The sequence below is a fragment of the Typopeltis vanoorti genome, chromosome 18 (genome assembly GCF_054136105.1).
Source record: "Typopeltis vanoorti isolate ZY-2024b chromosome 18, IOZ_Tvanoo_1.0, whole genome shotgun sequence".
NCBI lineage: Eukaryota > Metazoa > Arthropoda > Arachnida > Uropygi > Thelyphonidae > Typopeltis > Typopeltis vanoorti.
Window position 1 is genome coordinate 104,560,755 of NC_143566.1, and position 14,560 is coordinate 104,575,314.

Consider the following 14,560-nt stretch of genomic DNA (forward strand, 5'->3'; position numbering starts at 1 on the left):
GTTGGAAAAACAACTGCATCCAAAATCCTCAACTTTGTTTCCATGGAGATAGATCCATCCTTTCAGATTTTAGACAGGTCTCTGACTGTTGTTTTAGCCATTCCTAACCTTTTTCTGATGTCTTTTGAACAGCAATTCTTCACATTAATAATGGAACCCAGGTACTCAAACTTGCTGACTTCCTCAATTCTTTCTCCATTAAGGTACACTTGTTTCTCAAGAGCTTCTCTGTTTGTATTTCCTTTGAGAACCATAATCTTTGTCTTGCTATGATTGAAGTCTTCTGTTATTACTGATCTTGTTAACTTTATCAAGAATATGTAATAGTTCTTCCATGTCATTACAAAGGAGTACTGTATCATCAGCATACCGCAGATTACTGATCAAACTACCTCCTATCCTAATTCCTGTCCTGAGCTCATCCAATGCTTCACGCATGATGTCCTCTGCATATATACTAAACAAGTGAGGGGAAAGTAAACATCCTTGCCTAACTCCTTTTCCAACTTGAAGCCAGTCAGTCAATCCAACACCTGTTTTTACCGTGGCTTGTTGCGCCTTATACAAGTTGGCTATCAACCTGATAGTGTATTGAGGAAAACCCATTCTTTTCATTACTTCCCACAGTTTCACATGCTCAATACAGTCAAAAGCTTTAGAGTAATCTAAGAAACACATTACCAGAGGGAGTCTGAATTCTTTATATTTTTCTATGATCTGTCTAAGGCAAAGGATCTGATCTCTGATGCCCTTACCTTTCCTAAAACCAGCTTGTTCCTCGGGCATCTCTGCCTCAACTTTGGCCCCAATCCTATTTAGCATGATCTTCAATAAAATTTGCTTGCATGAGATATCAAACTAATAGTTCTATAATTCTTGCATGCCTTCATATCTCCTTTCTTATATAGTGGTATGAAAACTGACTTCTTCCAGTCTCTAGGTCATGATCCTGTCTCCCATATCCTTGTAATCAATCTATGAAACACTCTTATCCCTCTGTCCCCTGTGGCCTTGATTAACTCTGCTGGGATTTCATCTGCACCTGGGGCCTTATTGCTGTTGAGCTGCTTAACTGCTCTTTCGAATTCATGCCTAAGTGGAGGAGGTTCCAAATCAAAATCGAAATTTTCATGGTGGGAGGGCTCCACAATTTCTTTATCCACTCTGCTGTACAGTTCCTCACAGTATTCTTTCCATCTGTTTTTGATTTCCAACTCTTCTGTTAGTAATGATCCATTCCTATCTTTGATGACATTCAATTTAGGCTTAAACTTGTGATTTAAGTCATGAACGAAATGCAACATCCTTTATAATTGTGCCTTCTCATCTGGAACTCTATTTCTTCACATTTGTTAGTATAGAACTTTTCCTTGTCCTGCTTGATGGCTCTTCTGACTTCTCTGTGTAATTCCTTGTATTCTTCAGTCCCTGTGTCTTTGTTTTTCCAATCGCCTTCTTTTGATTAGTTCCCATGTTGAATCTGGTATCCATGGGTCTCTTGGTCTTCTTATTTGGCTGAGATACTTCTTTGCTGTATCCTGTATTATCACCTTGACTCCCTCCCAAAGCATTTCTGGTGAGTTCTCCTCATTGGTCTCCAAAAAATCATCCAACCGAGTTGATGTTTCTTCTGTGAATCCACTAGGAATTACTCTAACATCTAGTCTAGTGGGATGGGCCTGACCTGGAAGTTTTCGAAGTCTTAGTCTTACTTTGGCTCTTACTAACTGGTGGTCTGTACCACAATCTGTCTATAAAAGGTCTATACCAACAACCAAAATATATTTTGTCCCATTGGCTTCTATCTCACACCAGACAGCCTCAAATGTACGATTTCTATCAGATTTACAATCTTCCTTAACTTCTGTTTTTGTTGGTTGAAGTTCTTCAGCTATCATTAATAATATCCTTCCCCTGCCCTATTTCCTGTATCTTCTCTGAATATATAATATCCATTACATTCTATCCCTGTAACTATATCTTTCATTCTCAGCTTCCTTGAAGTGTTTCGATCTGTGTATCTCACCAGATCTGCCAGCCTCTCCTTTGTAGTGTAGACCACAATTGCCACTGATCTTGTAGACACTTGTTTTTTTAATTGACAGATCTGAAGGTTTAGCAGTTCAGAGATTTTATTGATTAGGTAGAAGGCAACTCTTGTTGGCAAAAGCAATCTAAATATTTTATCTGTGATTGATTGTATATATGAAAGAATCACTTCTCTTTTGTATTCTTGGTTTTTTTTTTCTTCTGATTGTTTTGGAGGTTGAAATAGAATTTTTTTTGACTAATGTTCTGTTGTAGCATTTTTTGGAAGGACAGAATTAGATACTGAACCCCTACTGATAGTACTTTTTTTTTCAAATTTGAAGATTTTTTTTGAACAGAAAGGAGGACTAGCAATGAGCTCTCCCTTTATTCTATGTTAGCTGACCTATTCTTAGATTGGTTTGAAAAAATAGCCCTCCAGCATCAAGGAACACAACCAAAAATTTGGCAAAGATATGTTGTTCATATTTTTATCATCTGGCCTGGTACTATTACACGATTAGATTTTATCACCTTTTTGAACACCATTCATCTTTGAATTCACATTTGAATTAAAAAGAAATAGATCTTTACCATTTTGGATACACTAGTTGAAATATCAAAACAAAATACACACAGCTTCTCATCACCCAGTGCAAAAAATATGCATCATCCGTTCCTTATGCGAAAGAACCTATAGGATTTCTACCAACATAGATAATTTTGTGTGTGTGTGTGTGTGTGTGTCTGTGTTAATTATATTCCCTAAAGATGTCTCAGTGACAGACAAAATATTGGAAGCATTAATAATTAGTTTTTAATCCTTTCCTAGTGCTGTCTATACTCCTTTAAACTTCCAATATAATGTCCTCCCAGCAGCCTTAACACACAGTTTTTACTTTTTAGTTTATTCATGTTAATTTCTTGGTGAAGTGAGAGAAACTGTGTTTTTATTTCAACTAGTTTTGTGAAATATTTTCTATTTACATCTTTGTTTGAGGAGTTTATACTGGTAAAAAATAGTTCTAAAAATTATTATTATTATACTTCAAGAAATTTTATATCCTTGTTTTAATCACATATCCCAGCATAAGCATAGTCATGAAGTATCTTCACAACTGGTCTACTTATATGTAGAAGACTTGACATCAATTGCATATCCCATAATGCAAAAACAATATGCAAGGCAATTGAGAATGTTTTGCTTTATGCGATCTAAGACAACTGCTGTGAGGTCAACAGCCTCAGTGTACAAGTCATGAAAGTCATGAATTAGACTAGTCATGAAAATATACTTGAAGCTTACACTTATGCTTGGATATAGGATTAAAATAAGAATATTTCTTGTCAAGTATAATATGTGTTGTAACCATGCAGAAGAACTTTCCACAAAATACATAAGTTTGTAGCTATATTACTTTATTTTATATAAACACATCATTCTTATTATCACTGATATTTTCAGATACCATAATTAAATAGCCATCTCATTATCCGTTTTTACATCATTAACTGTCCAGCTTCCTGTGTCACTTTGCCTTACCTATAATGCTAGCATACTTGAAGTTTCCAACTTTTCATAGGTGGGTTGTCTTTATTAAAAATAAATAAATAAAAAAAATAAATCAATCTTCCAAGAGGGATATCTCTAGGCCCAATAATTTTTCATTGTTTTATTTAGGGAGTTATTTTGGAACTTAGTGCACCTCTTAGTCATCTCCTTGAACTTGCAGAATTAATGGAATTAAAGAAAGTGGATAAAAATGGAGTTACCAGAGAATTTACTTTGTCTACCATTGATCTGTTTTTACAGAATGGTAAGGAAGGTCTGTGAAAATTACCCCGCATGCTTCATTCTTGATATTCATTTTCAAACAGTTGTTTTTCATTTACACTTTTAATCACTGAGTTTAAAGTAATGAAAATGTAAATTACAATTGCATGCATTTAACTCAAATTTTATTACATGTATTCATTTGAAATATACTTAATATTTTTAGTAATGTGGAAATGTACTGTTTGAGTAGTATTACATTCTTCATTTTTTGAGCTGTTCTTTCAGGGTTTCTGTTTAATATATTTCTCCTTCAATTTCACATCAATGTTAATAATATTATAATAATATATATAATATAATAATAATTATAATAATAAAAAGTGCCAATTATAACATTCAAATTTTGTTGTTATTCACAATATTTAAGCATTTTTTTAAGAAAAATATAATGGAATTTTATTATCATGTTTTCAAGAGTATTTGAAGATGTAAAATCATTTTGTTAGCAGAACTACAAGTTCTTCATTCTTCACACAGCAATACTGTCATCACCAGAGCAATATAAGTATAGAAATTCCACTTTTCTGATAAATATGTGACACCTCCAAGGAGACCAAGAACATTGGGGGGAAGAGAACTTTATACTACACAACCCACCATCTCTGCTACTTAGTCTTCTATCACTTGCTAATATATTTATAGCTTAATTACATATGTTCCCTTTCTCTCCCACTTGGGGCACCTGTTCAAGGGGAAAGGGACCTCCAAGTGATGGTACTCTTTTCATTCTTCCTTGTTTTCTTTGCTTTTCATCTTGTATTCTTTGATCCACTTTTCCTGAGTCTTTTTTACTATTCTGCCCCTTCCAGATTACCATCTTTGGGATCCAATGCCCTGCTGCAGTGTGGTGTGACCCATGGATATCTGAAAAGTGGGATCCTGGTAGTCGCATTACTTTGCCCTCTGCTACGGCAAGATGGGCAGTCCTGGATAACCCAGGCAAGGCCAGACCCTTTCTTGCAAGGGTCAGAGGTATTGCAAGACGTCTCCTACTCCATAGCTTAGGGACTATACCCAAAGCTTTTTATGGTTCTGGTATGGTATAGCATCTGAGGGTAATCTTGGCATTCCACTTTCAGTGCCTTTATTGCTTGCCAGATAGTGGGATGCATGCCTCTGTGGTGGATGGAAAGCTCTGGTACTGAACAAAAAATCTCTTCAGCATGAATTCTTCATTTTTCAGGGTCACTCACAAGCTCTCAACCAAGTACAGTTACTGTAGATACATCATTCGATAACAGAAGTAAGCAACAAAAGACATGACACCAGTATAAATGTACCAGTGTTTCTCATCATTTGTGTAACAGGGAAGAGCCAATATGGGACATGTCACTCTTCTTTATTAAAGAAGAGTGACAGCAGAACTGGAAGGATCACCTAAAACAGTTAAGAAACTTCATTCTTGTGAGATGATGTTTTTGTAGGATCATGTCAGCAACACTCAGAAAAACTAAGCAACATCAATGGTTTGAATACCAATTATGGTAACACCTCATAAAACACTAAACTATGATGAATGTAATGCTGTATGGGGGACAATATGGCTTTGTGAAGGGTTGGTCGTGCCTTAGTAATCTAACTATTTATAATAGTGACAACTGAGTTGGATAAAGGGAATGGCTACACGATGATACTGCTGGATTTTGCAAAAGCATTTGATAGGATATCACACAAACTGCAACAAATGGGGGTGGATACAAAACTGGTGATGTGGATGGATGCCAAAAAGTATGTGGAGGAACAGAATCCAGGAGAAAGCAGGTGACTAGTGGTTTGTCCTCAGGGCTCTGTTTTTGGACCACTGCTGTTTAATTTATACATAAATGATATTGGAAATAATTTAAAGGGAGATATTCAGCTATTTGCTGATGATGCAAAGTTGGGTAGGGTAATAGTTAATCAACATGATGTAGAGAGCTTGCAGGATGATTTAAATAGGCTGTGGGTTCAACATAATGGATGTCAATTTAATGTGGAAAAGTGTCAAGTTATTCATTTTGGGAAACAAAGATGTACTCCAGGAAACTGATGAAGCCAGGGATTTGAGGGGAGTAATAGAGAGACCTGCTCTACCTTTTTATTATAGTTCAGCACAAGATTTGTTCCTTTCCATCATGAAACAAATTATTTAATCCTCTTCAATATTACCATAGTCACTTTCTTTAAATGCTAGTTAATATTTTCCGGGTTCTTATTTTGGATAGCTTTGCCAGATTCTATCGAATAAAACGTTTAAACATGAATATTGCAACATCTGGTTTATTCTAATAACTTTCCTAACTCATTCATATGAATTTGCATTTATTGCTCTTTGAGCTGCTCTGTGCACTAGATTTTAAATGCTATGTGCATTTAAAAATTAGTTTAAATTATAATACGATGAATATTCCTAGATGTCTCTTATCTCATCTTCAGCATGAACCTATATATAAAAAAAATGGAATCACAAATAAAAATATTAAATTAAAATAGCAGGACTTATGTGTATAGTAACTAATTATCCATTCCTTGGTAAGTACCGAAAAATAAAATAAAGGATTCTAATAGTTTTTCCTTTCTACATTTTCGAAGTGTATTATTTAAAAAATAATTTTCCAGACTTTCAAAACACTAGAATCATTTCTGTAGTTCAGATTGGGTTGATGCAAAAGCACCACAAAACTTTCTTTGATTAATCTTTTGTGTTTATATGTACTTCTCTGTAACAGTTTGCTATTACTTCAGTGAATTCTATGACTGATATCCACCTTTTGCTGTAAAAACCACAGCTCACTTGGTATGACAATACTGTTTCTTTGGAAAGCCAAGTTCTTTCCTAATATCCTCATTTTTAATATGATATTCCCCTTGATGCCATCTGTTCATGCCTCTAATCTTTCTCAGGACTCTCATATCTGTGCTCTCTAGTCTTTGGTCAAGTGTTTTACTTCTGACCCAGCTCTCAGATCCATAAGTTAAAACTGGTTTGAACACTGTCTTGTATACAGCTAATTTAGTGTTCTGACTAATTTCTCTCTTATTCCATATGAATTTATTCAATTGACTTTCTACTATACCAGATTTATTGATTCTGTTGGCTATTTCCATATTTAATTTACCATCTTCACTAAAAATCGTGCCTAAGTAGCTGAAATGTTTTACTTGTTCCACAGGTTCTCCGTTCACAATACAGTTGACATTTTCAACGATTCTGCCTATTTTCATTGTCTTTGTCTTTTTATTGCTCACCTTCATACCATATCTATTACAACAGTTATTCAATTTAGTCAACAAATCTTTCAGACTCGTAGCGGATTTATTGATAAGTATAACATCGTCCGCATAAAGCAAAGAGCTGACATTAACATCTCCAATTTTGATATGTTTACTACCACTTTACTTCATAATGTGATCCATATAGATAATGAATAACAGAGGGGATAATAATGTACATCCTTGTCTCACACGAGATTTAACATTAAACCATCTTCCTGTACTTCCTTCAATTCTAACTGCTGACTTACAACTCAAATAAAGACTAAGTATTGCTTGATATAATGCTCCATTGACATCATATAACTGTAGCATATTGAATAGCTTCTCTCTTGGCACCTTATCATATGCCTTTTCCAGATCTACAAAACTCAAATAGAGATCTTTGTTATATTCCCATGATTTCTCCACTATTTGGCCGGAATCTAGCTTGTTCTTCACCAAGCTTTTCATCCACAATTCTTCTCAACCGTTGCTCAAGTATACTTGCATATATCTTACCAGGAACACTCAGTAGGGAAATACCTCTGTAATTCTCACATTCAGTTTTATTTCCGTTTTTATATATCGGTGCTATGAGAGGTCTACTCCAATCATTGGGAATTCGTCCCCCTGTCCAGGCCTTCTGAACTATACAGTGCAACCACTGCAAGACTTTTATACCACAATACTTTTATACCACCATATCGAACTCCTTTTACAGTACTCTTTCCTCCATTTCTAAGCTTCTTAAATAACCTCCAAAATATTTTGCCACCTTCTTGATATTTATTTTCTATGTTCTTGCCAAAGTCCTCCCATGACTTTTGTTTAGCTAGTTTTACACAGTGTTTAGCTTTCTTACATTTGTCTCTGTATTCTCTAAGAGCACAAGCTGACTTATTTGCCAGGAACTTTTGATATGCTATCTTCTTTTCCTTCACTGCCTCTTTAACTTCCTGTGTCCACCATGGAGTTCTGATATTTCTATCCTTGCAGACAACCTCACCACATGCCTCTCTGGCTGAATCAATCAGGGTTTTTCTTCAAGGCTTGCCACTGAATCTCTAAAGTTTGGTTCCAGTTCTCAAACTCTTTCATTTTTTCTTCAATAATCTTTGTGTATTTTAGTCTACACTTCACATCTGAGAGCTGCTCAACTTTATTCGCTTTAAAACATTCTTACATATTATTCTTTTCAATATAAAATTCAATTTTATCCTGCTCAAGACTAAATAGTGATCGCTTCCAATTTCAAATCCTCTGCACACTCTGGTGTCCTGCACAAGGGAGAAAACCTCACTATCAACAATAACATAGTTAATGAGACTTTTCTTATTTCTTGCTTCTTCTCTCCATGTGAATTTGTGCACATTTTTATGTTGGAACATGGGTTAATAATAACCAGTCCATGTCCTGAGCAGAAATCCAACAAATATTTGCCATTATTAGCTTGCTCTTTTCTTTAAATTTTTCCAATATATTTTTGTATGTCTGACAATCATTTCCTACTCTGCTATTTAGATCCCCAACGAGGACCAACTTTTCCTTTTTCATTGTGGCAGATTCTTTCTCTAAAGCATTAAAAAATTCCTCCACTGATATTTGCCCACATCACTCTACTTGAGATTGCCTGCCATTCAAGAAGATTAGCCACATATTTAGTGTTGAATACAATGGCTACTCCTTCTTTTCCTTGATTGTCATTGCCTGAATATAACATTTTGTATTTATTGCTCAGAAAGATCTCACCAGTTTTTGTCTTTTTTGTTTCAATCATCCCTATTATGTCGTTTCTGGTACTTATCTAATTCCTCAGCTAGCTCCATTTCTTTGCCATTCAGGCTTCTTATGTTGATAGTACCGATCTTTAACTCTGGTGATGTTGAGTTGGGGTGTTTTTTCAGATATGTTTCAGTAGCTGATTTTTCGCTGTTCACCCTGGTTCCCTGGTGAAAACAATGGGGCCTTGTTTAACCAGGCGACGCCCCAGCCGGCATGAAATTTTGTCATGTTGTACCATCGTTTTATAATTTGGTTTAAGCCAATAAGAATTACAATTTGGTCGGCTGAATCCCAAATTGCCAACCCATCCTCGTTTGTTCAGTATCCAGGTAGATACCCAACAGGGTGCAACACGAGAAGGTGAGGATTGGACATTAGGTCAGAAGTGCTGGTCGGTTCTTCGCATTCCTTTAAAGGCGATGTGGAGGTCTCCTCTCAGTTATACAGATTTGACCTTTAAGCACCCACCCCCCCAAAAAAAAATTGGGGGGGGGGTGCTGATTTAATTAGTGATAATATTTTATATTATATAATAATACATATTATTCATCCTTGTTCACTTTTCTGTAAAAAATTATAAAAGTCAGTATCTTCAAAAGATTCTTTCACTATATCTATTATGTAAATAGATGTAAATAAATTCTCTGCTGCTATCTCTTGTAAGCTAACCAGTTTAATTTATGCTTCTAGGCTCTAAACTGCAAACTATTTGAATTGTTTTATACTTTTGAAAAATTCATCTCATTTGATTTGACATTAATGTTATTTATTTTCAAGTTGTATACTTCATATAAAATTCTTTATGCTAGTATTTAATATCTTAGGCATCACCATAGAAAATGTGCTAACCACATCTGAAAAACAGTCGATCATTCTTGAAGAACTAATAAATCTTCAATCTCCTGAAAAAAAGGTGGTTGTGGGATATCCTCATATTAAACTCTATCCTGGACAGTCCATTGGTGAGTTACCCTTGAAAAAGAATATACAATTTATAATATACAGTTTAAGTAATAATTAATTATATAAATCTTATAAGTAATAAATTATTATTGGTAACATTTTTAATGTATGTCATTACAAATCCTAGTCCTAATGGACTAGTGATGTGCAACATACAGCTTCTTCATGCCAAGCCAACCCAGCATTTCTTTCTAGCGTGGTTTTTGTTTTAGTTGACTGAGCAAATAGCATATTTTTTTTTTTCTTGTGTAATGAAACCTATGGTCATATCCATAACTATAGAATAAAATGTGTACCACAGTAAAAAATTAAATTTATTATGCAGATATTTCAACTTGTGTATCGTATGACATTAATCGGTGCTATTATGATACCAATGTGCAACTGCTTGCTTATTGGAAGCCTGAAGATTCATAACTCATTTGGTCTCCAGAGCAGGATCAGGCTTCTTTATTCCTTTGCATCACATTCAGTGCTACTCTTCAACGACATAACAAAGATACTGATAAGAAGTATATTATTTAAAAAGAGAGACTCAGCACCTCCATTTGAGAGCACACCAATAAAATGCTTGCATGGATACAAACTAATTTCACAAGTCTGAATCTTTCATAAAGGTTTCATAAATGTGAAATCTTTCATTTCAAGTTTCATCTTTTTGACCTCGTGTGGTTTAAAATTTCTTTGCTATATTTTGTTTCATTCGTCTGCTGCCTCCACCATTCTCCCAATTCTGAAAATCATTGTAGAAAGTATTTTACCTTGGGTATAATAAATGTTAAAGATACCAAGCTATTTTAAACCTGGTTTTACTCCATTTCCCAAGTAAGCAAACAGACAAATAAGTCAAGTTTGTGCCTGCAAGTGTTGCAAGTCTTGCTGACCCTGCATGTAGTGCAAGACCAAGGCAACTCATGGTAAAAGTAGAATAAGCTCTGATCACTAATCTTAATATTTATCTTTAATGCAAAGCACATCTCCTGGAGGAGATGTATGATGCTTTGTATTAAAGGCAAGGGGCCACTACCCAGACTGGATTCGACCTTTATTGAGGTCTCATCAGTGGGAGCCAGGCTAGAAATACCAAGATTATAGTAATACAGAACTTATAAGTATTTTACCAGAACAAGTTACCATAAGGTGTTTTAACCTTATTAAATAAAAATCTCAGGAGGAGATATAAATGTAGAAAGTATTTTACCTTGGTTAAAGATACCAAGTTATTTTAAACCTGGTTTTACTCCATTTCCCAAGTAAGCAAACAGACAAATAAGTCAAGTTTGTGCCTGCAAGTGTTGCAAGTCTAGCTGACCCTGCACATAGTGCAAGATCAAGGCAACTCATGGTAAAAGTAGAATAAACTCTGATCACTAATCTTTAACATTTATTATACCCAAGGTAAAATACTTTCTACATTTATATCTCATCCTGAGATTTTTATTTAATAAGGTTAAAACACCTTATGGTAACTTGTTCTGGTAAAATACTTATAAGCTCTGTATTACTATAATCTTGGTATTTCTAGCCTGGCTCCCACTGATGAGACTTCAATAAAGGTCGAAACCAGTCTGAGTAGCGGCCCCTTGCCTTTAATACAAAGCATCATACATCTCCTCCAGGAGATGTGCTTTGCATTAAGGGTAAATATTAAGATTAGTGATCAGAGCTTATTCTACTTTTACCATGAGTTGCCTTGGTCTTGCACTACGTGCAGGGTCAGCTAGACTTGCAACACTTGCAGGTGCAAACTTGATTTATTTGTCTGTTTGCTTACTTGGGAAATGGAGTAAAACCAGGTTTAAAATTGGGATTCGGGTGTCAAGGCTAGCTGGTGAACAGACGTGCTATCGGAGAGCTCCTGAGAGATTTGTGATTTTTGTTGATTTATTGATGTTTTGGATTCAATTTAATGGACTTAAGTGTGTAATTTTGGTATATTATTGGAGCTTTATTAGCGTGGTTAGTGTACTAAAGTGTTTTATAACATAATCTATGTCGGGAAGTCGCCGCTAGATGAATTCGTAATGTGTAGTGTTCGTGCAGCTCCAGATAAGATAAGTATCATTTTCAGTTATCGATACAAATTACTTAATATTGTGTAGTTTTGTTTTGTTTGCCTTGCGTATTTTAGTGCGTCTGTTTTTGGTGTGTTATAACATATAATTTGACAAAACACGTTGCAAATAAGTATGGCACCTGTGCGAAGAAAAATGGCGGCCAGTAATGATGGTTCGCCATCCTTATCAAAGAACGGTAGTATAAAAGAAATGAGTCAGTGTACTAGCTGTGAAATGTACTCTTTGCGGGGTGCAGTCGGAGTGTGGTTAGATGATAATAAAGGATTGAATGTGTGTAGAAAATGTAGGGAGAATGAGGAATTGAAGTGTATTTCGGATCGTGAGTGTGATATTTTTGTCAACCTTCAGAATGAAGGAAATAGGGATATGACAAGAAACGGCAAGGTTTTACATGAAAATTGTGAAAGTGTGAATGATAGTATAAATGGTTTCTCAGAGAATAAAAAAGATGAGATAGATGCATTGAGTGAGATCGCGTTGTTGAATAGTACGATAGAAAGAGCAAAACAGCAGCTAGAGTGCATGAACAAAAGTAGACTGAATGAACCAACCAATAATAAAAGGTATGACAGGAAAAATAGACGTATGAATGTGAACATGAACAAAATGAAGGATAGAGTGCTGTATGGAGACTCATTAGTACAAGGTGTGTTAGTAGAGGATTTGACAAAATCGTACCAACCTGGTGCGACCATAAAGGACGTAACTGAGTCTATTAGAGAGCAAAAGGAAAGGGTGAAAGAAATGATTGTTGTGGCAGGTACGAATGATTTGAAAGGAGATAAAATGGAAATGATAGAAGACCTGAATGAATTGTTTGAGGTAGCAAAAGAAAAGAGTGAGAGAGTTAGAATGATTAGTCTTTTGCCACGGTATGACAGTGAAATGTTTAAAAGGAGGGCCATAATTGCGAATGACTTTATGCGTGGGTTATGTATGACGAGTGGTGTGGAATTTGTGGACGTGTGGAGTGAGTTTGATGGGCGAAAGGATCTATATAAGATGGATGGCTTGCATTTGAATGGTTATGGTGTAAGAAGACTTGAGAAAGTGTTGCTGAATGTAGTGGATGTGCAAATTCAGGGAAACTAGATTTGTTAAGGGGGGGAAGTAGATATACAGTCCTTAGGGAGGCAGTTGAATGTAAGAATGAATATAATATGCTAGAGCAAATAAGGACAACAAACCAGAGTGGGATAGTTAATATAAGGCATCAAGGTAGGGTTGGGGCTAATGGGGGTCTTAAATTCATGTACACTAATACTAGGAGTATTAGGAACAAGAAGGAAGAGTTTTTGGCCATTGTTGGCACTTCCAGACCACAGGTTATTGGTATTAGTGAAACATGGCTGACTGTAGATGATATAGCTAGTGGGATTGAATGAGATGGGTATAGTGTGTTCAGGAATGACAGAGAGAATAAAATGGGGGGAGGAGTACTGTTGACGATAGCTGATGAGCTACAGCCAAGGAGAATAGCAGTTGAATTGCAGGATAGAGAAAAGAGCACATTTGAGGCCATTTGGTGTGAGATTGTGGCTAGCAGAACTAATTATACAATTGGGTGCTGCTATAGACCAGGTGATGGAAAAGATGGTGGTGACAGTATGCACAAGCAAATAGAAGAAATGAATGGAAGGAGGGTGATTATTATGGGAGATTTCAACTATGGTCGCATTGATTGGAGTGAGGAGAGGACACACGGGAGGAAGGAATTGGATTTTATGCAGTTATTAAGGGATAACTATCTGCGACAGCATGTAATGGAAAATACTAGGGGTCAGAGAGTGCTTGACTTAGTAATTAAATCTGAGGATTTGGCTGTAACAAATATGACCACATTGCCACCAATCGGTGAGAGTGATCATAGGGTCTTGACTTGGGAGGTGGCTAAAGGTGTAGAATTTTCAATTAAGACAGGGTACATGTGGAATTATTGGGCTGGAAAGTATGACAAGCTTAGGAGTTTAATTGGCTCAGTGCCATGGCATGTACAACTGCAAGGACTAGAAGTTGATAGTGCATGGGAGGTAGTTAAGAAGTGCTTGCATGAAGCAATGGCTGACTGTATACCTAGAGTCCGAATAATAAATCAAGTAGGGGTTAAATGGATGAATAACACCATTAAGCTTGAGCTGCAAAAAAAGGAACAACTATGGAGGGAATTTAAGGAGAAAGGTGACCGGCAGGCACACGAACAGTATAAAGCGCAGGCCAGAAGGGTGATGAGTGTGGTAAGAAAAAAAAAAGGATTACGAAAGAACATTGGCCATGCAGGCTAAAGAGAATCCTAAACAGTTTTTTAGATATGTAGCAAGTAAAAGGAAAAATGTACATGGCAGAATGATTTTAAAGAATGCCGATGGTAGGGAGATAACTGAATCAGTTGAGATAGTTGAGTTACTGAGTGAGCACTTTGCAGGAATATATCATCCAGGTGGTGACATTGCAGAAACGAATAAACCAGTAGATTATACGGGAATTGTGGTGAATGAAGTGGAGGTGAGTAGTCTATTGCATAACCTCAATGTCAATACATCTGTGGGATTGGCTGGTATACCAGCTCGTGTAGTACGAGAAGCAGCTAAAGAATTGTCAGTACCCTTGACCATTTTGTTTAATTTGAGTCTCGGGTCTG

At 35.9% G+C, this 14,560-nt stretch overlaps 1 protein-coding gene across 1 annotated transcript in view; it reads left to right on the forward strand.

The window, feature by feature from the left end:
• LOC150097018 (anoctamin-10-like) overlaps window positions 1-14,560 on the forward strand; it is a 155,530-nt gene that overhangs the window by 62,003 nt on the left and 78,967 nt on the right. The window contains exons 3-4 of the mRNA XM_090408111.1: window positions 3,710-3,845; window positions 9,706-9,843. Of these exons, the coding sequence (XP_090264237.1) occupies window positions 3,710-3,845; window positions 9,706-9,843 (274 nt within the window). The remainder of the gene's footprint in view (window positions 1-3,709; window positions 3,846-9,705; window positions 9,844-14,560) is intronic.